Below are 24048 nucleotides of genomic sequence, written 5' to 3'. Positions count from 1 at the left end.
CTTGCACATTCTAGGCAAGCACTCCAGTATAGTTATAGGACCTTTGTCCATGAAGTATAGCTCAGAACTTGTATGAAGTTCAAAGAGATTTCTGATTCTGAAACTTTCAGATTCACTGATATAGCCCTCTGTTGTACACATGAACGCGCGCGCGCACACAGTTAAATGGGTGATACTTTAGAGGAAGATCTTTGCATAGTTTGTATATATCATTCTCCAAAAATAGTAGAGGAATATAGTTAGTGAGTGAGAGAACATTTATCTAACGTGTTTGAGACCCTGGGTTCAATCCCCAGCATTATCTTCTGAGGGAAGCTCTTTCCTGTGAGTAATGCAGTACATCCCTCTGCATCCCCAACACTGAGCTCACGAGGACCCACAAAGACTGCCTGCTTTGCAAAGCGCTGTGTGCCTGCTGACTGTCATGTCTTCATACATTTCAGAGCACTTGACATCATGATCCTGGCTCCTGTCACAGACTGATTACCTCATGGTGGAGGAAGATTACACCAAAATGACTGAAATGATTTTTTGTTTCAATAATTTTGGGTCTTTAGCTTATGATCAGCTCCCCTACCTAAAAACTTTTTTAGCTGGTGCATCCAGAGCATTTTATTTTAGCCTTTAAAATGGCTTCGTCCTTGCCCTGTCAGAAGACGCACATGAACACATGTGCGCTCTTCAAGTGGAGAAGAGCTTCTTCATGAGGAAATGCACTCCCCGCAGGAAAAAATAGCCATGTGTGTCACAGTAGCATTGCTACTCAATCTGGCCCACCAAGAACATGGTGGCATACACCTTTAATCCCAGCACTTGGGAGGCAGAGGCAGGCAGATCTATGTTATAAGTTTCAGGATACCCAAGTGAGATCCCATCTCAAAGTAAAAGATATTGCCAGTGATGAGATGTGGGTAGTTAAGCAAATTATGCTACAGAGAAACAGATAAATATTGATGTCATCACCAATAGCATTATCAAAGGCTGTAAAGCCAGGAGGGGGAAGCAAACATTTAAAAAGGATAAACATTTTCAAAGACATACATATGTGTAGACAAAGCCTAAAAAATATACAGAGTCGGGCGTGATAGTGCACTCCTTTAATCCCAGCACTCTGGAGGCAGAGGCAGGTGGATTACTGTGTGTTCAAGGCCAGCCTGGTCTACAAAGTGAGTCCAGGACAGCCAAGGGTAACAAGGAAAATCTCTGTCTCGGGGCGGGGGGGGGGGGGATATCCAAACAAAACTATGTTTTATAAGTTTTTTTTCCTGCTTGCTCAGCCTGCTAAATTGGCATATCAATAATCAAAAAGTTTTCCAATGTTTTGTGCTTATAAATTGCTAATAGTACCATGAAGGGCAAACAAGATTTTCATTATTTGTTCATGATTATTGAGTATCTTTACCCTTTCCTTAACATTACCAGGACATTGAGTTAATCCACACATGGATGCTTTTTCATTTAACAGGTACTAGTCAGTGGCCCAGAGCTGGAGGGCAAGCTCCTTCATCCCCAAGCTATGAAAACTCACTTCACTCCCTGGTAAGAGCCTTCCACTAGTCTTTACAGGAGTTATAGAATTTTGCTTTGTAGTTCAGAGAAGTTTTTGTTGGTAATGGTTTTGTTGTTGTCACTAAATCTTATAAAAGTGAAGAAACAGTATGGTAGCATTACACGCGAATTCTTTGCTAACAAATGACCCGATTTAGTAGACAATATGACATTTTGGGTGTCCTTATTGCCATCTGCTTTTGGGGCATTGCACTTATCCAGACAACTGGAATTAAAGGAGTACTGAAGGATTTTTGTTTCTTTGAAAAAATGAAAAACTTAATATTTCTACACTGTGCAGTGATTATATGTAAGTGAAAACTTACCCAAAAAACGACATTTAAGAAATCAAGTCCACTGATTCAAAATCATGTTTATTACATTTATATTAGACTTTTATATTAATGTGAGTTGTTGTTGTTGTTGTTGTTGTTGTTATTATTATTATTATTATTATTATTATTATTATTATTATTATTATTATTATTATTAAATTTCTGACAGTTTCTTAAAATAAAATGTACAAATCACACAAGCACCAATAGGACAGTGTAGGGGCCTTCTTGGTGCCAGTGCTCCAAGGTGAAGAATTTGTGGTAGAATGTTCACTACTGTTGCTTTGGTGTGCTTACATTTGTAGCCCAGAATCACAAAGAATAATAAAAATAAACAAATGAGTGTGATCTGGTGAGATCTAAGTCATGTTCAGAAATCCTAGGTTCCAAACAGGAACACTCTTTTTCTGTGCCTAACAAAATATTTTAAGTTGAGGGAAAGTGTCTTCTCGCATATTTTGCAAGCAACCCCGAGCAGTGTGTGCTGTTTAGACGCTAACCTTGTGAGTCCCTGTTAAATCCCGGCCTTCTCAGAACTTAATGCAAGTAGATCTTGCAGATCTGCACATTAACTTTACTAACAGGTTATGCAACAAGCACATCAGCTGTTTCCTCATCTCTCGGAGTTAATCTTAACCTGTGCTTTGCCTCCTGTTCTGTCTTGACTTTGCCAGAAAAATCGAGTTGAGCAGCAACTTCACGAGCATTTGCAAGATGCAATGTCCTTCTTAAAGGATGTCTGTGAGGTACTATTTCATTTAGATGGTGCCTTTTTGTGTGTGTTTAAATTACTTATACGTCTCTTACCCGTTTACAATTATCAAGTTGTACAGACTCCAGTGTCTTAAAAATAAAACTGAGCATTGCAGCTCTTGTAGCAGTGTGAAGAAGTAGCCCTTTGTCTGTTAAGAATGACTTTCTTTTAGATCTCTATTGGCATGTGCTTTTGGTTTTCAGAATTCTAATGTGTTTGTGTGTAAGGCATGTGTGACCCGTGGGCAGTGGATATCTTTCCTTCAGTTTTGTTAAAGAGCTTATCTGGATGTGTACACCATTGAAGATAGGTGTGTTCTACTCACCTAAAACTTAAAGTAAATGGATTTTAGTACCTTTCGCCAAATTGACATCTTTCAGAGACCATTGTTAAAATAGTTTTTCCCTTCTCATCGGCTGTAATTCATGGTAGCGTTCATTTAGTATAAAAGCTAAAATAAATAACCTTATGGTAGATTGGTAAATTCATCTTATAAAGCAGTGACTTGTGTCCACAGCTTTGAAAATTCATCATAACCTGAAGAGAGCTGCCTTTTTGGTTGTTCATTTGAAGTGCAGGTTTTGAAACTAGGTGATACTGCACTGCACTTGCTGCCCTCGATATATCCCTAAATAGGAGATGTGTAGCAGCTTAGTAGGTTAAATAGATACCAGCAGTAACTCCTCTCTTCCCCGTGTTGTTTTCAATCCTTACAGCAGTCTCGAATGGAGGACCGCTTAGACAGGCTGGACGATGCTATCCATGTGCTGCGGAACCATGCAGTTGGACCTTCTACCAGTGTACCGACTAGCCACAGTGATATACACAGCTTATTGGGACCATCCCATAATGCACCAATTGGAAACCTCAATTCAAACTACGGAGGATCAAGCCTTGTTACAAACAGTCGATCAGCTTCAATGGTAAATCATGCTCATCTTATGTGTAATAATTCCTATTATCCTGTTTTGTTTTGTTTTGTTTTTGCGTGAAATTTTGGAGGAAAGACTTGGAGGGAGATCTTTCTCCTTTAATAGAAAGTTAAAAGGGGCTTTTAAACTTTCTTTTATTGTCCTCAATGGAGCCATTAGCTACTGTTCGGCTTGTCAAATTCTGTTGCAAGCACATACAAAATGAAGAAACTATCTAGAGAGATCGTTAGCTTCAGCCTGTTATTGGAAGACAGTGTGTGCCTTGGATAGTGAATAGAAAGGGTAAATAGCATGGTCTGTAAAGCAAAACTGAGTTTTAAAGGCTTTACTCTAACTGGGACCATTGTCACAGGCCTGTCATCTCAGCTATTTCAGAGGCTGAGCCAGGACAAGAGCAAGTTCAAGGTCAGCGTGGGGAACTTAGTGAGTCTCTAATTCACAGTAAAAAGAAGGCTGGAGCTGTGGCTCAAGGGCAGAGCACTCCTATAGCATGCATGAGGTCCTATAGCATGCATGAGGTCCTATAGCATGCAGGAAGTCCTAGGCTCACGCTTCAGTACTGCAGGTTAGAAAACGATCCTAGTCTGGGAAAAAAAGTTTCCTAGTTCAGAAAAAATTTCTAGACTAGAAAAGTTGTTTCTTACGATCTGGAATTTGCCTGCAATAGCAAAAATTTTTAAAGTGAAACTTCTTAATTGATACAGGTCTAAATTTAGCCTCTTTCCCAAATCAAGAAAGAGGAAAAAATGGGATAAGGGAGCAGCATGATAGGCAAAGAAAGGAAACTGAGATTAATCAGGGAAAAAATGGGATAAGGGAGCAGCTGTTATGATTGTTAGGCAACAAAGAAAGGAAACTGTTATAGATTAATCCCCTCAGGGAGTAAAATCATTTAATCCATCTTTTAAAAAATATGGCAATTCTTTAGAAAGGAAAAAGAATAGATTTCAAAAGCTCATGTACATCAAAAATTTCTGTGTCGAATGTCTTTCATTATTTTTTATCCAAATTATCTTTTAAAGATTCATTTTAACCTGCTGTATAACTGATACCATGTGTTGCATGTTTATTGCATAGTTTTTAAAGTTCACTGCATGCTGCGAAATATTTTCCTGTGAAACAGATTTTGAGCTATGTGATCAAGGCTAAAACTCACCTATCACCACAGCAATTAAGTACCCAGTGCTGCGGGCCTGCTGTATGTGTGACTGCCACACACGCTCACCTCAGGCCTCTACAGAAAGCAGCAGCAGATGCCTGGTTTCTCGTCTCAGGGTCTCTGCTTCATGCGTTAGCACTTAGGGATGCTGTTTTCTGTTTCATCTTGCGTTAGCACTTATGGATGCTGTTTTCTGTTTCATTTTGCGTTTGTTTGTTTTGTTTTGAATGTGAGGAAATCTTGAATATTTAACCACCTTCTAAATTAGTTTTGCTAATAAACTAACATGAAAACATTTGTGAATTATTAAACTTAGATATGAATTTAATCAGTATAAGTATTAGAAAAGTTTTAGTGGTGCCAGGTTTTGTAACATGTGCCTTTAATCCTAGCAATTGAGAGGGAGGGGCAGGTAAATGTCTTGAGTTCAAAGCCAGCTACTGCTACAAAGAGAGACCTTGTCTCAAAAAGAAAAGAAAAATTTTAGTGGTATAAGACTAGAAACATGGCATTTTACAGCTGTACATATAGAAAATCAGATTATTAATAAGTTGCAGTTATGTTATAACGTGACTTGAAAGTCATATTCTTGAATCTCAGGTCAGCCTTGCTGATGTAAATTCCTCCCCTCCGTTAAGTCATAGGAAGAAGTCAGTGTTTTCTTAGTTTGCTGTTACTAAGGCACTCACTTTGTAGCCTGGAACTCAAAAAAGTCTGCTTGCATCTGCCTCCCAATGCAGAGATATTCTGACAAGGAAAAGGCTATACAAAGAGGTATCTTCGAAAGAATAGTGTGAGTTTGGCTCTTTGAGAGCTACGTCCAGTCGTGGCAGTTAAGCCCAAGCTGTTGTTCAGTGTGTAGCAAGATCTTGTCAGTTCTCACTGTCGTTAGGCGGCACAGGACTGCTACATAACCTGGACACGTCAGCAGTACTTCACTTGTAGAGACCATGCTCGCTACCATGCGTCACTCCGTACCTGCCCCCTCTGCTGAGCCGGTGTCCATTCCTCGTCCTCCCACAGCCAGCTTCTAGCCACCATGCCCAGCTAGTTTTGGGTTTTCTTTTTTTTTCCCCCCCGCAATGTAGGGGCCTGGGTTTCACCCTCCCACACTGGGGCAGCGGGCGGTGAGCTGAGGCCCCTGTGGCTCTGGGCGCCGAATCTCATCCCCGGCCACAGGACAAAGCGGAGTAGTTTTGGGTTTTCAAGATGAGATTTTTCTGTGTAACCCTGGCTGTCCTAGAATTCACTCTGTAGACTCAGAGATTCACCTGCCTCTGCCTGCCAAGTGCTGGAATTAAAGGTGAGTGGCACCATGCCTGGTTTTCTTAATTGTCTACCATCTTTTGTTTGAGACAGGGTCTCTAATTGGCATGAAACTTCACCATATAAGCCAGGTCCTTCTGTCCCTGCCTCCTATCAGTAGGAATATAGGTGTGTGTGTGTGTGTGTTGCCACAACCAGCTTTCTCACTGCCCCCCGCCCCGAGACAGGGTTTCTCTGTGTAGCCTTGGCTGTCCTGGACTCACATTGTAGACCAGGCTGGCCTCGAACTCACAGGGATCCACCTGCCTCTGCCTCCCGAGTGCTGGGCTTAGAGATGTGCGCCACCACAACCCAGCACACAACCAGCTTTTTATGTGGGTTCGGGGCAGTCGAACCTCAGGTCCTCACATTTGCAAGGCCACGTGAGCAATTTTGACAGCCCTCCTAAATGTATTTTTTTTTTCCTCCTAATTTTAAATAACCTTATTTTTCTTTTTGGGTAGGAGTTAATTCTAGTATGGCTTTCCATACTATAGAAATTCTATGTCTAGGTTTCAGCTGAATAAAAGACTTGTAATTACTCATACTGTTTCAGTCCATTTCTTCCCTAAATGGAAATGTCTGATTTTTTTGTTTGTTTGTTTGTTTTCATTAAGTTCACATTAAAATGATTTTTAAGGGTTTAGATAGTATGTTTAAATTTAAAAATACTTTAAATTTTTTGAAAATAATAGAGGTTTTACACTTAAGGAAATACAAGGATTAAGGAACAACAAATGGATTAAACCAACAGACTATTTTTAGACAGTATATAAAAATCATTTAGCTGGCCAGGTGTGGTGGCGCACTCCTTTAATCTCAGCACTCGGGAGGCAGAGGCAAGTGGATCCCTGTGAGTTCGAGGCCAGCCTGGTCTACAATGTGAGTCCAGGACAGCCAAGGCTACACAGAGAAACCCTGTCTTGAAAAACAAAAACAAAAAAATGGTTAAATTAAAACAGTAATACTCAGCAAGCAGTACAAGTGGACAGTTTATAAGAACAGAATTCAGTATCAGAGAACTAGGAAGTTTGAAGTCTGTTCTCTAGCTCATCAGCTTGCTAGACTTAACATTTTCTATTATGAACACTAATGTCTTTGGCTACTACATGAAGAGAAGTCCTTGTAGGTTGTGGTACAGAAGTCAAGCAGTACACAGATTGGGACGGTTCAGTCACTGTGCAAGACCAAGTCACTTAGTGGGTTGGACCTTTTATTCTGAAGTGAGGTTCTTACAAGAGTTGAAATTTAGAGCACAGCAGACCTCCAGGTTTGCATTTTCTTCTACTCCCCCCAGTAGTAGCAGCCTGTCAGCTGTATGCTAATGAGATGGACAATTAAAATAGTCCTATCTGGCTGGCCCACAGGCTCTGGGGCAGACAAAGAACTGTTTATACACCTGTTGTTCATGTAGACAGCCATGTCAATGTGGAGCCAGAGATTAAAGGAAGGATGTGGGAGCCGGGGTGGGCAAGAGTTAAAGAGAACTATTAAAGCTGTGGAAGTCAAATTCTTCAGAAAATATATGAGGGCCATTTGCAAGGAGAATCAAGTTACAAAGAAAAGGTTTCTGCTGGCTGCATTAACATGGGAAACCCCAGACTTGAAGCTTCCTGCTAGTCTCAGACCAGTTTTAAAAGGTTTATATTTTTACTACATACGCCAATTGGAAATGTTTTAGAGGCCAGTAATGTGAGTTCCTGTAAGAAAATAACCTTGGGCTGTTCCATTGAGGCAGAAATACTTGCTAACACTTAATATTCCAAAATAAATAAGGCAGCACTCTTCTTAATTTTCCTTATAAAAAGGTAATAACCCTTTGCTGCAGAGCCTTTTGTCAGGAAGAGGGTTGATACAAGACTCATTGTTATTTAAGGTACAGAAAGGGTTTGGTTTGGTTTGGTTTTTTTAAATGGTGCTATTGAAATAAGATAAAATAGGCGTTTACCCGATGCATTTTCTTTGAACAAAACTGAAGGATTACTGCACATCCTGGCTTTCTCCTGTGTTCTGGAGAATGAATGTTTGTGTATTTTGAAGTTTATAAGGCCATTTCCTTTGTTTTTGTGCTTATTTAGAATATTGGATAAAAATAGAATTATTGTCTCTAGCCGAAATCCTGAGAAGTTTTTATGCACAAACTTATAGAAAGTTCATCTTCTGTTTTACTCTCACAGAGATTTCCTGAGCCAAAGTTCCTGTATGGTATTTCATCTTTAAAATAGGCCTACGCTTCAAATTAGCATCTGCATATTGTATTCGATGTGTATTTGTGGGGGGTGTGTACACATGTGTAAGCCAGAGGTTAACATCTGGTGTCTTTCTCGCTGGCCCACACGTTACATCGAGGAAGGATGGCTCATGTGAGCCTTGCCAGTCAGCTCCTCTAGATGGCCCTCTGTCTTCCTGCACTGAGATTAGAAGCTGCTGCACCCCACCCAGCCTTTATGTGGGTGCTGGGATCTGAACACCTGTGTCTTGGGCTTGTGTGGCAAGGACTTCTACCTTGAGCCATCTTCCCAGCCTCTAGAAGAGCATTTCCAGGTGCCCTTCACTTCCTCTTAGACTACTCAGTAGGCAGTAGGGAGAAGCTAAGTGTTAATGTTAAGGACAAACGTGACCAGACGAGGATGACTTTATGACAGAGTCCCTTGACAAAGCTGTACGTTTCTCCTTCAGTCTTCTTTCTTCACTAACTGTTAGGCTAAGTTCTTCAGGTTTTGTAGGGGCTTTAATGGGGACAGGGAACCTAAAGTCCAAAATTGCCAAAGATGGGAAGAGGTTGAAAATGTGCCATCATTTTTGTGGCTCCTAGCTCTGCTTTAAAGTATGATTATAATACATGGAGAAATTTACATGCATTGGAAATTTACATTTACAGTCTTGAATATCCGAAGGAAATAGTAACAGAGTAATTCTCAGCAGTGACTAATCCTCAGGTAATTTGAAAGTAGCTGTGGAGTACATTAAAGGCGAGAATAGGGATAAAAGACAAGTATTTCTGTAAAAGTGTGGTGGGCACCTGATACTTGAATCATACCACGCCAAGTGGCCCAGCGGCCTGAAACTCTGCTTTTGGTCCTTTTATTTAGCTCACAGGAAACCAAATGATAAATTCACCTGATGAAATTTATACCTCTTAGGGTAAAATACAATCATAAAAGATAAAAACGATACTAATTACTTGAGGTATTCAGTGCTTGATAACTGGTTAAGGCTGAAGGAACTATTGAAAAACAGTAGTTCTCCTGTATAATCCAGGCAGTGAGCTGTTTAATTAAAAGCTTAATAGTCTAGTTGACAAATCTGCTACTCTTCTAATAAAAAGCTTTATTAGTAACATGTTTCTCTTAAGATAGTCCAGTGTTTGATGGTTGGGTTCCTGTGCTTCTCCTTCTCATTCCAGTCAGCTTTTGCTTGGGTTAAGGTTGTTTGGACCTTAAGAATAAATATGAGGATTTCATTGCCCTGGGATGCAAAGCCTTTGGTTTGTGTTAGGTTTCCATTATAGGTGAGAGGGAGGAAAATTAGTTGCTGTGTATATGGGAAGGTGCTAGTTACATGAATACCATTCGTACCTTCACTGCAGGCTTTTACTCGACACAGGAACAGGTATGCAGAGCAGGTTCTCGGGCCTGTGGGCCTCTCTGCTGCCATCCCTCATAGAGTGCCTTATCTCTAATAGTTTATTTGAAGCCCACTGATGGGTTAGTAGCTGGACTGTGGCATTCACTGGCAGCCCTTTTGCTTTTCTTAACAACTTACTATGAAATAAAAATTTTGAAACTTATTTTTAAGTAACATTTGTATTCAAATAGTTTGCTACTGTCAAGTATTTTGAAATGTCCACCAAAATTCAGAAAAAGTAACACACAGGAGTTGTTAAAGTCAGATGAATAGTGCTATATTCTCTATAAATTCCTGTATAAGACTTGGAGCCAAGCAAAGTGGTGCATGCCTGTAACCCTGGCCATTCAGAAGACCAGGCAGGCGAGCTGCTTGAATTAGGAGTTCAGGGTCAGCCGCCAACTGGCCTCTCACAAAAATATTAAAAATTGGCCACTTGGTGACTTCTTCTTCTTGTTATTTTCACCTTAGGTTGGAGCTCATCGGGAAGACTCAGTCGGTCTCAATGGTAATCACTCCGTGCTGTCTAGTGCTGTTGCTGCCTCAAACACAGAGCTGAACCACAAAGCACCAGAGAGCTACAGAGGTGACTGTTCTGTTGCTTTTGAGCAGTAGTGTGGAGAGCAGAGCTTTGTCCATCTGGACTGAGGTCTGTGGGTGCAGAGGGCCGCTGTCTAGTCTTTATCCAGCCAGCGTGGCTAAGCCAGGCTACCTATGCTGGCTAGAGCTGCTTGCAAACCACTGTGCGGTCAGTGTCCTCTGGTTCTGCTCCCGTCCTTTCTCTCTCTTGACTTCTTCCTCTCATGAGTGAGTCTGCACAGTTCTCAGTCAGTGAGAAATAGATTCCTTAGTTCATTGAGAACTTTGAATTACAGTAGATATAGACTCTGATAGAACTGGAGAGATAGAATTGTTTAAAAAAAAAAAAAAAAACTATGGTTCTTGTTCCCAAATAGATTTATGAATAAATACAATTATGTAGGTAAAATTAGGACTGCTGACTTTCTTGACCACTGGGTTCTAACAAGTTTTTTCTGGCTCTAAACAGTGTACTTACCTCCAGAATGTCTCCTGCAACATAAATGTATTTACCCTCTACAAAGCTTTGAACCATCTTGATTGAAATATGTGAATCTAGTCTTATATTTTATATTGTTGGCCTCTTAGGTGGCTTGCAAAATCAGTCTGGAAGTGTTGTTCCAACGGAAATCAAGACGGAAAACAAAGAGAAAGATGAAAACCTTCATGAACCTCCTTCATCAGATGACATGAAATCAGATGATGAGTCCTCCCAAAAAGATATCAAAGTCTCATCTAGAGGCAGAACAAGGTGTGTGTTAGTGTCCAGCCCTGAGTCTCTCACATTTGCCCAGAAGTGAAAAAAGGCTTGAGACACACATTAGTAATAGCCAGCTACATTCTAGGTACCAGGCTGTGATATCTTTTCTTAATCCAAGTTTATCCATTTCATCCTCCCATCTCTAAGAGGAGGCATGAAGATTTGACTGAGCTTCTGTTTTCCATTGTCTCACATCTCTTTGTGTCTTCATATGAAAAAGAACTATCATGTCTCAGTTGCTCATAGTTTACAAAAAACACATAAGAGGGCAGGTTACACTGTCCGTTGTATGTCAGTCTATAAATATTTGATGTATTATAGAACTGAGTAGACGGCAGAATCTGATGCGGTTCGTCCCAGCGCCAGCCTGTTGCGTATTAAGTGTCACTGTTGGAAACCACCATATGCTTTACTTTCATGTCATCTGTGGCCGGGTTTGCTTTACATTGCAGATTTGAGTAGTTGCCACAGACACCATTTGGCTTACTAAACAGGAAATATTTACCATTTGGCCCTTCGTAGAGGTTTGCTATTCCTTGATTTCAGCAATAATTTGAGAAGAATATGAAAAAGAAATTGTTCCAGGTAGAGTGATACTCTCAGGAAAAGCTTTCTAGAAATTGAACTTGACTTGCTTCCAAGTATGAATTTAGACACATTAATGCAAATTTCAAAATGTGTATCTTCCACCTGATTTTTTTGTTTGTTTTACATTAAAATTCAGAGATTTCGTGTGTGTGCACATGTATGTTGTTTTGTTTTCAGACATTGTAGCCTACGCTGGTCTTGAACTTATGATCCTCCTGCCTCAACTTTCCAAGTATTGGGATTACAGACAGGATCAGCCAAGCCCAGCATGACTTAATGTCTTTTCAGTGCATCCTATTTTATGGTTTATGAATCATTTATCAATACTATATCACATATAGGTATTGTTATTTAAAATACCCATTTTTGTGTGTGCAGTAATAGAACTAAGTAAGCTGGGCGTGGTGGTGCACACCTTTAATCCCAGCACTCAGGAGGCAGAGGTAGGTGGATCGTTGGGAGTTCGAGGCCAGCCTGGTCTACAAAGCAAGTCCAGGGCAGCCAAGGCTACACAGAGAACCCCTATCTCAAAAAACAAAAAAAGAAAAACCAAAAAAAAAAAAAGCAGCTATGACCCTGTCTTCTGTTTACTCACCTGACAAAGAGCTCCTTTCCTTTGACACGCTCACAGCTCTGCAAAGCCTAAATGTTTCTCTTGAGAAAAATGAGTTTTTGCAGTACTGTGGTTTTAATATACATCTAGCTCGCGTGAAGAATATAGATGAAAAAGTAACTTCAGGGAATTCTGAGCCCAGTTCTCCTAGGCATCTTAACTCATAGTTTTATTATTCTGAACAAATTTTAAGAGATGATTTGCATCCTTTCTTCTCTTCATGTTCATTAGGAATCAATAGACTTTTCTGCTGTAAAGGGACAGAACATAGCTACTTAGAGTTTTATGGACCATACTGTCTCTGTCACAGCTACGCAGTTCTACTGTTGTAGCCAGAGATAATATATAAGCCAGTTTGTCCTACAAAAAAGATTCCAAATCTACTAGTTTTTTCAGCATCACAGTTAATTGTTTTGAGGCCCTCTGTGTCTTGTCTTGTGTCCCTTGTGTGCCAGAGTCTAAGCAGGTATGACCTGCTGCTCTCGCTCCAAGACAACACCTTCAGCACTCTGGGCCTTTGAATCAGTGGGGGCCTACTAACATGCCGCTTCTGGACATGTAAATTGGGTGTAGAACTTGAACGTCTGTGGTTAACTGGTCCTGGTAACACTGAGGCTACTGATCTGTGGATCCAATCTGTATAACAAGGTGGTAGAATTTATTTACATTCCTTGTTCGTGAATAATTTGTTCTCATGGAGAGGCCTTTATGCTAAAATTTGCAATGAAAATGTATTTAAATTGTGGTACAACTTAATTAAATGACTACTCAGGAACGTTGAAGAAAGGAAGGGATATCCAGTCACATTTAAGTGCAGCTGCTGCTGTTGTCTAGTGGGAGTTATAATTTCCATTTCTACTTTCCGTTTCTGATTTGGCATAGTCAGCATATCTATAGGAAAACTCATCAACACTGTCGCTGCTGTTTTCCAGCAGTACCAATGAGGATGAAGATCTGAACCCAGAGCAGAAAATCGAACGGGAGAAGGAAAGGCGGATGGCTAACAATGCCCGAGAGCGCCTGCGTGTGCGGGATATAAATGAGGCCTTCAAAGAGCTTGGCCGGATGTGTCAGCTTCATTTGAAGAGTGAAAAACCTCAGACAAAACTCCTCATTCTTCATCAGGCCGTGGCAGTCATCCTTAGTCTAGAACAGCAAGTCAGAGGTGAGTCAGTCCAGCATTTGTTAATTGCTCTGCTTAGGTAAGTCATCTGAAAGGTTTCTGCGTGCTTGTGTCTGTGCCGTCAGGATCCAGCTTTCCCTGTAGGATGTACAGGGATCTTCTCACAGTCCTCTGAACCGGGACAGAGAGCAGCAGCACTAGCCTGCTGTTCAGCTTGAGGTCCGTTCTTTGCTCCTGTGGACTCAGCGTCTGTCGTCACTTGCCCTCTTCTCTGCACCATGTTGTGTCCTCTCTTACCACTAGGCTTCCCCACATGCTTTGCCCTGTTACCTCTGCGAATGCTCCTCCCTGTCTTTACCATATCACGTGTCCTTTACACTCATGTCAGTAGGTCTCAGGGCTGCTTTTTTGATCTCTATTAGAAATGCCATAAACCTCTTGGACATGTTACATACGTGTGCTTTAAAGGGGCTCACACTGTTGACTAGGGCAGCTGTCCTTCATGAAGTCTGATGGGTACTGAAAAGCTTTAAAACTTTGTTCAGTGTGCATTTGCCACAGCACCTCCTCTGTGCTGGGCAGTTGTCAAGTGCTACAAACGTCTGCCCTTGAGGTTCCACCGTCTAGCTTATGTTTCAGCAGTCACGTGTATATTCTGTCCGTTAGTGTCTGTGCTTGTGAGCAACTCTCTATCTCTTGTGTTAGATTATCGAAAGTTTGTATTGGGCTCCAGCCAGATAAGGGTAGCCAAAAGCTTGAAAGCTACAACCATGGCCCTCGGCATCACTACACACGATGACTCGGAATCACTGGAACAAAGTTCAGAAAAACTGATAGTAGCTGGAGAGTCTTCATCTTTACATCCTTGATGTATAGGAATGGTGCACATCACCCCATTCCTGAAGCTGGTCCTCTACGTGTATGTAGAGGACAGATGTCCATGGAACAAATGATCATGGGTTACATGCAGAGGCTGACGGCTGCTCACCTGACAGGAACAGGGACATTGTCCTTCCTTCAGCAACCATTCTCATAGTCATTCATGTAACCCCTGTCCTGTTTCTGGAACTGTGTCTGCATGAACTGCCCCACTCTGAGGACCACAGGGCACTGGGGTGAGAAGTCCTGGTGCATTCTTCCTTGCGTTTTCAGCCATGACACTTTCCACTCTGATTTCGCCAGTAATTTCCTGTTCAAGCCGCCTTCTACATCTGTGTGGAATCTGAGTGATCCACAAAAGTGCCCGAATTTATTCTTGGGTAGCATGTCTTCATTACCAGCGTACATTAGAGCTAGAAGACAGAGTTGTGTTTTTAAAAGTTTTGAAAGTGGAGATACCTAGCCTCAGACACAAGCCATTAAAGCGAGAAATGTTTCATTATTTGAAATAGGTTAGAAACTCTGGCTTTCGCAGGTACACCTTGTTTGTTTGTGACATTTGGTTTTGCAGTGGTCCTCTTCAGGCACTTGGAACAGAAAACCCAAGTCTGAGAGAACATCCAGGCCGGTCCCGCTACTACTGACCTAGCCCATGACTGTACTGTTGTGAGTCTAGTTCTGACTGTCTCATGTGCTCTGAGCTGTCTAAGAAGTTCTTCACTGATTAGAAGTGGATGAACTGCAGCTGTCCTAGTGGTTGCTGTAATTGCCCTCCCTTCTGTAGTAAGACTACAAACCTCAAGTTCAGAGCCTTCATCTTACAGCTTCTTTTCAGGACTCCTTGAAAAGTATTCCCATGCCCTGTGCCCAGGGTCTCATCAGCTATCTGTGCACGTGCCTGGTTCTTGGCAGTGTCTTCTAAGCTTGGTGTAGTCTTTCCCTAGACTGTATTTCCAGCAGTTGGGACATTGATGACATGTTCCCTTAGGAAGGCTCAGCACACACGTGCGCGGGCCCGGAGCCCAGCAGTTTCTATAAAGACATACTTTGTTTACTTGGCTTACATCTGACCAACCCAACCGGAGCCCACTAAGGCGGAGAGACTTAGGGCTACCAGCCATTCTGGGTTCTTCTCAGATCACTTTTTTTTTTTTTTTTTTTTTTTTTGGCTTTGTTATTCATTGTACCAAACCCTATCTGATCTCTGCCATTGCCATTTAAGCATTGTCACAGTGCTGGTTGACAATAGCCTGACCATTTCTGTTCCTAGCAGATTTCATTGTGGGCCTCAAGTTTATACTCTGATCTTACACAGATTCAGTTGGTGACCAAACACTTCCTCCTCCCAAGCTCAGTCACACATCCCCTCATTCAGCTCACTATTGTGAACAAGAATGAAGGATATGGACAGGGGTGGTGGTTCTTAGATCTGGCTGGGACCAGGATCATTGAACATGTCTCCAGACCCCACCCCCAGGATACTGATTTGCAAGGAGGTGATCAAATATGGCAGATTGAGTGTGCACTCTCTGTTAGCCACTGACATGAATTAAATGGTATTAATGCAAAAGCACAGGATATAAGACAGCAAAGATAGGCATAGGGTGGAAAGTAGGTGCAGTTGTGGTGATTGGCATGCAGTGGTCCACCGTAAGAGAAACGAGAGCCTGTTCCCTTTGAAGCCCTGCAGGTCTCACTTTGTTCTATTAAAGTTGACAACTGATTTACCCTCAGTCTCTGGTCATGAGACCATTGTCTCAACAACTCCCTGACACCTAGCAAAAGACAAGTCAGTGTCTGCCTCTTGGCCAGAGAGAGTTTCCTGTTGAAAAAGCAGCCATTGGTTCAGGTATGCTTCTGAGTGGTAGAGCACAGGCTGAGCACATAAGGCCTTGAGCTCATCCCAACACCACAAAAAGGAGAAAGAAAATAAAGCCATTATTGTTTATTAAAGATTTCTTTTATTTTTAATTATATCTGTGGGTGTGTGCATGTGTGTGCCAGACCCGAGGAGGCCAGAGACATTGGCTCCCTGGACCTGGAGTTGCTGGTGGTTGAAGCCACCCCACAGAACTTAGATCCTCTGCAGGAACAGTGTATGCTCGTAACCACTTAATCTAATGGCACACATACCAGTTGTGTTTACTAGGAATCTTTAATAAGTGAAGAAAAATGTACCTTTATTCTTTTGTTAATTCTCATAATTGTGTAGGTTTTATGCATTTTCCCTAAATGGGGGATCTTAGAGCAGCAAAATATAAACTGGTATTATATCATGTACCAGTTATAGTTTGTACAGTCAATTGAGTTTCCCATAATAAAGCCCTTTTCATTATATAACTCAGATGTGGACTACAGGTTGGTATTAAAATGTACACATTCAGATATATTTACCTTCCTTAGAAGGGGAAACATTAACAAAGAGAGCTATGCTATGAGCATTGAACTAAGTAAGCACTCATTTCTAGAAAATATGACATATACAAATTGCCATTTTTGCTAGGCATAGTGGTGCACACCTTTAGTCCCTGCACTTAGGAGGCAGAGTCTGAATTTGAGGCCAGACTCACCTATATAGTGTATTCTAGGTCAGCCAGGGCTACATAGTAAGACTTTGTCTGGAAAAAATTGCAATTTCTATGAATAGTATAATCATAGGCTAGTTTAAAATGATCCCATTATATCCATTAAGGCATTTTGGATCAATTTATAAATTGATGTGTATGGCACTTGGCTCCCCGTAGCATATGCTTAGAAACAAAAATTACATAAGAAACCGTTATAAGCAAGATAACCTATGCTTACCTTTCCATTTCTTTTTCTTTCTTTCATTTTTAAGATGTACTTATGTGTTTTGTGTATATAGGTATTTTGTCTGCATATACATCCACACACCAGAAGAATGCACCAGATTACAAGAGTCCACGGTTAAATAGCTCAGTTGGTGCTGAGTTCTCCCTCCAACCCCACCTTTCCATTTCTCACTGTAGCCCTTGTTCTTCTCACTTCTCAGAGACATAATGCATCACACATCATCACATCTTGTCATCTTGGCTGGCTTCCATCAGAAGTTCCAGAGCCTGCCTTGCTATTCCACAGCCACAGAAAGAGCTCTGTGCTGCTGTTCTGTGTATACATCAGGGTAGAAAAGGAGGGAACGCCATTGTAAACTGTCTCCCTTACATTCATGTGTTTCCTAGGAAGGGATAATTATTTGAGCTGGTAAATGTAAGATGCAGCATAGATGTCTTTCAGGTACCAAGAAGGTATAAGCCTTCATGTCAATTCAGGGTCCTCTGTCCTAGCAGGACTCTAAGGAGAACTTGATTGACAAATAATGGTACTTGCCAGGATTTGCTTAAAGACTAACATGTTGATTTCAAACAAATTAAACCCTAGAAGACTAAATATTAATAAAAAAGAAAGAGAACACAAGTGATCACTAAGAATTCGGGCATCGTGTTTTTATTGAAGTTTTAGTGTAAGCATGTCATGGCTGCCTCTGTAAATTAGATTTAATATAAAAATGAAATTACAGATATTGATCGTCCTCACAGAAAGAACAACAGCAGTTTGTTCCGCTCACACCTTAACAGGCTTTAGCCTGCCTTGGCAGCCAAGACAGAAAGATAACCACAGGTTAATGGCTGGCCTGGGTAAGAGACCAATCAGGCCTAGAGACGCAGTCTCACAGCCACTTGCCTGACCACTGCCCCAGTCCCTTCTTCTGCCTTCTTATGTAACGATACCAATTCTCTCCTTCTCCTGTAGAGAGGAACCTCAACCCCAAAGCAGCCTGCCTTAAGAGAAGAGAAGAAGAAAAGGTCTCTGCTGCGTCAGCAGAGCCACCAACCACGCTGCCCGGAGCCCATCCAGGGCTTAGTGAGCCTACCAACCCTATGGGCCACCTGTGAACGTCAGCCAGGTGTGTGGGTCTGGGAAGGAAGTGCAAGGACATGGATGTTACAGTGGTCTGAACTGTGCAGTGGCTCTCCAGCTGGCCCTGGTGATTATGAAGGTCACAAATAATTTGGTAAAGGTCATATAATTTGGAATACAATGCACTATATGCCTTCCTGTTGTCTCAAAGCCAGTGCTGTTTTAGATCAAATTATTGTTTAAATCATTGAATAGCTTGTGGCTCATAAAGAAGCGCCAGGTCGAGCTGGGTGTGGTAGCGCACGTCTTTAATCCCAGCACTCGAGGCAGAGGCGGGCGCATCATTGTGAGTTCAAGGCCAGCCTGTCTACAAAGTGAGTCCAGAACAGCCAAGGCTACACAGAGAAACCCTGTCTCAAAAAAACAAAAACAAAAAAGCAGCAGCAGCGCCAGGTCTTCTGGCCTAAGTCAGCACATGTGCTTCTTCCCCGAGAGGAGAGTGTCACCTTGACTCCTTTACTTATTGACAGGCTCAGTTGCAAAGTTAGTATATTAGAAGCTGAACAGTGTGAACTATAATGAAATATTTTTAACAGTAGCATTTTAGCTAACAGAACGCATTAAGAATAGAACTGGTAGCTTCATTATGGGGATTTTTGGTTTACGTGTTTGTGGTTTTGAGACAGGGCCACACTATGTAGCCCTCACTGGCGTAGAACTCACTCTGTAGACCAGGCAGCCCTTGAACTCACAGATCAGACTGCCTCTGCCTCTCAAGTGCTGGCATTGAGGGCATGTGCTGCCACTCCAGCCATAATTTGAGTATTGTATAGTTATTTTCTTAAGTTTTCCAACAGATTTTAAAATAGTAGAAGCAAATGGATGGAAGCAGGACCAACATCAAATATAGTTTCCTTTGGTTAGCCTTGTTACTGTCTCTCATTTTGAGATGAAAGTCTGATAAGATAGTAAGTACACTGTTCTTTCTGTGTTGAGTTTGGTTTATGCCACCACTGCTAGGATCAAATTAGATTGCAGTTGAAAATGTATATGGAGAAAAAAAGCAAGAAAGGTCAATATAGTGTTAGTCTGTTATCACTGTAATATTAACACCCTGGAGGAACTCTTAAGCACTTGCCCATAAATATTTCCAGTCATCATGTAGGCTTTATTTCATGTCTCAGAGTCCCCAGGCAAGAGCTTGGTAATTCATACACTCTAAAAGGCAAGCTATTGACTTGTGTTCTGTGAAAAACAGAACGTTGTGGGAAAGTAACTGGTCTGTTTGATAAGTAAATGCTGGTGTCTTTAGGTAACATGCCACAGTTTCTCAGTGCAGATGCAGAGGTGGCATCTTAAGTTCATAGAGCTAAAAGAGCCGTAATGAGAAGCAACTTAAGAAAAGCCCCAGGCTGGGAAAACGCTCATATCACACGGGCCAGCCTGTCTTTCCCTCCCACCCCCATCTGTTGCCACCGTCATGCTCGCCTCAGTTTACTTCCTGATCTTTTCCTCTTGTGCTTCCTGCTGCTTTGGGATTTCTAGCCTTATCTTTCTCTACAATGTGGAAATACTCTCACTGAGGGGCCTGTGAGATGGCTCGGTGGGTAGAAGTACTTACTGTGCAAACTTGACAAGCAGAGTTCAGTCCCCAGAAGGAGGTTGGAAGGAGAGACCAACTACTACAAGTTATCCTTAGACCACCACAGCGAGGACCAGCCGCGGACCAGCAACTGAGGCTTCAGAACCTTCAGTTTAGACGAAATCAATATAAACAGTCAACCTAAGAGGCTGGGCTGGGGGCAGCAGTGGGAGAGCACGTGATCACGCTGCTGAGGATCTGTGGGTAGAGTCTGAGGTCAGGCATTGCCAACCCATTCCTCCCAACATGAAAGTTTGCATAATTGCCTGGCTACGCTGATGTATAGATTCTTAACCACAAGGTCCCCTGTACACACACATAAGTAATCCCCTTATGATCACAGACTAGTCCCTTCTCATGGAAGTTTCATTTTCCATGATTCCAGTTACTTAGAGCCAACAGTAGTCCATAAACAACTTGTGAAAGATGGTGGCACATCCTTTAACCCCAGCACTTCGAGGCCGAGGCAAGGAGTATGGGTTCCAAGCTACCCTAGTCTTCATAGCAAATTCCAAGCCAGCACAGGATGTGTATTGAGACTCTCTCAAAAAGAGAGCAGCTTTTCTTTTTGAAATGAAATTACATCCGTCCTGCGCAGGAAAGGAATTATTGTTCTGCCCAATGTACCTGCTCCATATGCACTGCTCACCTGTTGCTCGCCGAGTGTCCACTGGGTTACCCTATCCGCTGTCCCGGGTCCTTGTTGCTCGCTGAGTGTCCACTGGGTTACCCTATCCGCTGTCCCGGGTCCTTGTTGCTCACTGAGTGTCCACTGGGTTATCCTATCCACTGTCCCGGGTCCTTGTTGCTCGCTGAGTGTCCACTGGGTTACCCTATCCGCTGTCCCGGGTCCTTGTTGCTCGCTGAGTGTCCACTGGGTTACCCTATCCGCTGTCCCGGGTCCTTGTTGCTCACTGAGTGTCCGCTGGGTTACCCTATCCGCTGCCCCGGGTCCTTGTTGCTCACTGAGTGTCCACTGGGTTACCCTATCCGCTGTCCCGGGTCCTTGTTGCTCGCTGAGTGTCCACTGGGTTACCCTATCCGCTGTCCCGGGTCCTTGTTGCTCACTGAGTGTCCGCTGGGTTACCCTATCCGCTGTCCCGGGTCCTTGTTGCTCGCTGAGTGTCCGCTGGGTTACCCTATCCGCTGCCCCGGGTCCTTGTTGCTCACTGAGTGTCCACTGGGTTACCCTGTCCGCTGCCCCGGGTCCTTGTTGCTCGCTGAGTGTCCACTGGGTTACCCTATCCGCTGCCCCGGGTCCTTGTTGAAGCAGTCTTTATCATACTTACTGGTCCCAAAGCACAAACTTGTATTATAGTACAGTGTCATAACTGTTCTATTTTATTGTTGCCCATGTTTCACTCTGCCTAACTTGTAAACTTTATCCTAAGCATTTATGTATAGGAAAGAATCATAGTACAAATAAGGCAGCACTATGCACAGTGTCAGACGTCCAGTGAAGGTCTGGGGACACAGCCCCTCAGGTGAGGAGGGCCGTGTGATACCTTAGAGTAAGTCACTCGGATTACAGTGCACACCTAAGTATAAGGAAGAATAACCAGAATTTAAAGGAGTAGTGTGTCGCATCCCTTCCGACCAGCGGAAAATAAGGACACAACCCGAATGTTCTTCTCCAGGCAGTTTATTCAGGAACCTTTTTAGCAAGCTTTTTCTTCTCCCGCTCGCTCGCTTCTCCTCCCCCAACACCTCCGCGCCCCTTTATATCCTCTGCCTCAACCAATCAGCAGCCCTTACGTCGGTAGCTCCAATTGGTTCCCGAAGGCAGGATGCATACGGCAGAGCAAAGCACGGCCCACAACCCAAATAAGGACTTGTTTACCAGGAGCAGAATTGCAAGTTATCCTGCCTGGCAGGTTGCCAGGCGCCATCCTAGCGAGGGTGATAGCTCCAGCTTCCCACAGTAGTGCTTTGTTATTTTTTAATCAGGTTATAGTCTGATCCCAGCCCCCTCCCTCCTCTCTTCCCAGCTCCACCCCCACATTTCCTTCCCCCATTCCTCCCCTCTCCTTCTTCACAGAGAAGGGAAGGCCCCAAGGGATACCATCCCACCCTGGCACCTCAAGTCCGGAACAGGAATAAGCGCTTCCTTCCCCACTGAGGAGAGAGGGCATCCCAGCTAGGGGAAAGGGATCCAGAGGCAGGCAACAGAGTCAGAGACAGCCCCTATTCCTGTTGTTTGGGGACCCACATGAGGACCAGGCTACACATCTGCTACATATGTGTAGGGGTCTAGGTCCAGCCCATGCTTGCTCTTTGGTTGGTGGTTCAGTCTCTGTGAGCCCCCATGGGCCCAACTGTAAGTCTTCCTGTGGTGTCCTTGACCCCTCTGACTCCCTCAACCCTTCCTCCCACTGTTCCACAAAACTCCCTGAGCTCGGCCTGTGTGGCTGTGGAGATGTCTTTGTTTTTAATAGCTGAGTAGTATTCCATTGTATAAATGTACCACAGTTTCTTTATCCATTCTTCAGTTGAGGGGCATCTAGGTTGTTTCTGGCTATTAGGAACAAGGCTGCTATGAACATGGTTAAGCAAATGTCCTTGTTGCGTGGTGGAGCATCTTGGGTATATGCCTAGGAGTGGAATAGCTGGGTCTTGCTATATCTGTATCTATTCCCAATTTTCTGAGAAACTTCAAGATTATGAACACTGGTCCAAAAATACTCAATAAAGTACTCACAAATCAAATCCAAAAGGGATGTTATCTTTAATAATTGTGTATTGTCCTCTTCTCTCCCTGCCACAGTTCCAGAGTCATCAGTAGGCTAGATAGAAGGTGACCTCTCCTCATAAAGACTTGGACAACTCAGATTATCTGAAGACATAAACCTGACAGGAGGGAGAAGAAAAAAGCAAAACACTTGAAGCAAGAAACTCATATGTAATCCTATGATCAAAGCAACTGGTCAGCACTTCTGTCAGAAGTGAGGACAGGAAGCTCATCAGAACGTCGCCCGTGAGGGGTTTGCAGCATATCACTCTGCTGTAAGCGGTGTTGCTTCTTCTGCACAATCAGAGACTGTCTCATCTCTCCACTCAACGTGGAAGTTGCCTTGTGCCTAAACTGAATTGACAAATGCATTGTAACTACAAATTTTATTTATTGTTATGGAACTGTGAGGTCTACATATAAAGGGAAAAAGTTCATGTGGGAAGCTGATCTACACTCAGCTGATGCCAGCATTGTTAAAGCTGTTCACAAAGCAGTGGCAACCATTGGCCCTTAGCATTCCCGGCATACCTGTTAGTGTCTTAAAAAGGAAGGGAGTCCTGTGTTGCCCTCTCCGACCTTCGCCATATGATAGTGTTTTCCATGAAATAGGAAAATATTACTTGGTATAGCATTTCTCTCTTGTTTTTTCACTCATTTTTATTTTCTCTTTGTGGGTGTTATATTTGATCTGAGTCTGCATAGTTTATGGTCACAGTCCAGAACCCTCCTTGCAGCCCTGTGTGCTTTGTTCATGTCCCTGCAGTGATAAGCAGACACCGTCTGTGACCATAGCCTAGCTAAGATTTTGAAAGGGGAAAGTTTGTCCCCTGGATTTGCCCCCAAATAAATATTGCTTTATTTCTAATAATCACTAAGACTTTTCAGGCTTCTAGGTTTCATAGTAAAGCTATAATAGCAAGAAGTGTAACTTACAAGAGAGAGTCTACTTTTTAGAAATTGCTTTGTTTCCGAGCAGTAAGTACTACATAGTACTTATAAAGTGTTAGCTGTTAAGTAAGCACAGAATGCATTCAATACAATACAAAGATGACTTTCAGGCCATGATCATGATGAGCATAACAGAACCCAGTAGTCGCCAGGACAGGCAGTGTGATGGATGCACTCAACCACTCTGAGGCTAGTCACCTATGGAATCAAAGAGCAGTGGTCACGTTTCCTTATCCTAGCCTTACTTCTCTGTCCTTTGGGTGGCTGGTGAGTGGGGTTGGGGCAGGAGGAGATTTAGTCACCTTTAAACCAGCTGCACCCACCCCCACCCCAAAAAGAGCCAGATTAACACTGAGCTGTACTTGTCGGTCCATCTCAGCATTATGTGTTAAGGCACCCTCTGTCTCTAATCCTTCACAGTTGTTTTTAAGACACAGTAATCACTTTGAACTTCCGTGAAATCTGTCTTCCATCACAGCAGCCCTGGGAGAGAGAAACGTGCTGAATACGATGGTCTTGGCTAAGTAACTCTTTAGAGCTAGTATCAGTGCACACAGAAGAAAAATCCCAAGTCGTTCTGTATAGATTCCGGAGAATTTGAAAGAACAAAAACCATTAAGACAGCACTTCAGATCCTCCATCAGGA

At 42.7% G+C, this 24048-nt stretch overlaps 1 protein-coding gene and 1 non-coding gene across 10 annotated transcripts in view; one reads left to right on the top strand and one right to left on the bottom strand.

Annotated features, from left to right (window-relative positions):
* The window catches only part of Tcf12 (transcription factor 12), a 259675-nt gene extending 235948 nt beyond the window's left edge, over window positions 1–23727 (top strand). For 3 of the 9 annotated variants that reach the window (XM_051140061.1, XM_051140067.1, XM_051140068.1), the window contains 8 exons: window positions 1466–1539; window positions 2558–2629; window positions 3354–3560; window positions 10132–10246; window positions 10828–10990; window positions 13133–13365; window positions 17974–18127; window positions 22488–23727. In XM_051140061.1, the coding sequence (XP_050996018.1) occupies window positions 1466–1539; window positions 2558–2629; window positions 3354–3560; window positions 10132–10246; window positions 10828–10990; window positions 13133–13365; window positions 17974–18116 (1007 nt within the window). In that variant the 3' untranslated portion in view covers window positions 18117–18127; window positions 22488–23727. The remainder of the gene's footprint in view (window positions 1–1465; window positions 1540–2557; window positions 2630–3353; window positions 3561–10131; window positions 10247–10827; window positions 10991–13132; window positions 13366–17973; window positions 18128–22487) is intronic. The other 6 variants (XM_051140064.1, XM_051140070.1, XM_051140063.1 and 3 more) reach the window with 4 other exon arrangements.
* Window positions 5809–5934, bottom strand: LOC127184473 (small nucleolar RNA ACA64). Its single transcript, XR_007830118.1, has one exon. It is a non-coding gene; the product is annotated as a small nucleolar RNA ACA64 (small nucleolar RNA).
* Window positions 23728–24048: the final 321 nt, after the last annotated feature.

This window comes from Acomys russatus, chromosome 32 (assembly GCF_903995435.1).
Source record: "Acomys russatus chromosome 32, mAcoRus1.1, whole genome shotgun sequence".
Classification (NCBI taxonomy): domain Eukaryota; kingdom Metazoa; phylum Chordata; class Mammalia; order Rodentia; family Muridae; genus Acomys; species Acomys russatus.
Note: the sequence above shows the minus strand (reverse complement) of the source record. Positions and strands in the feature narration are given on the sequence as shown.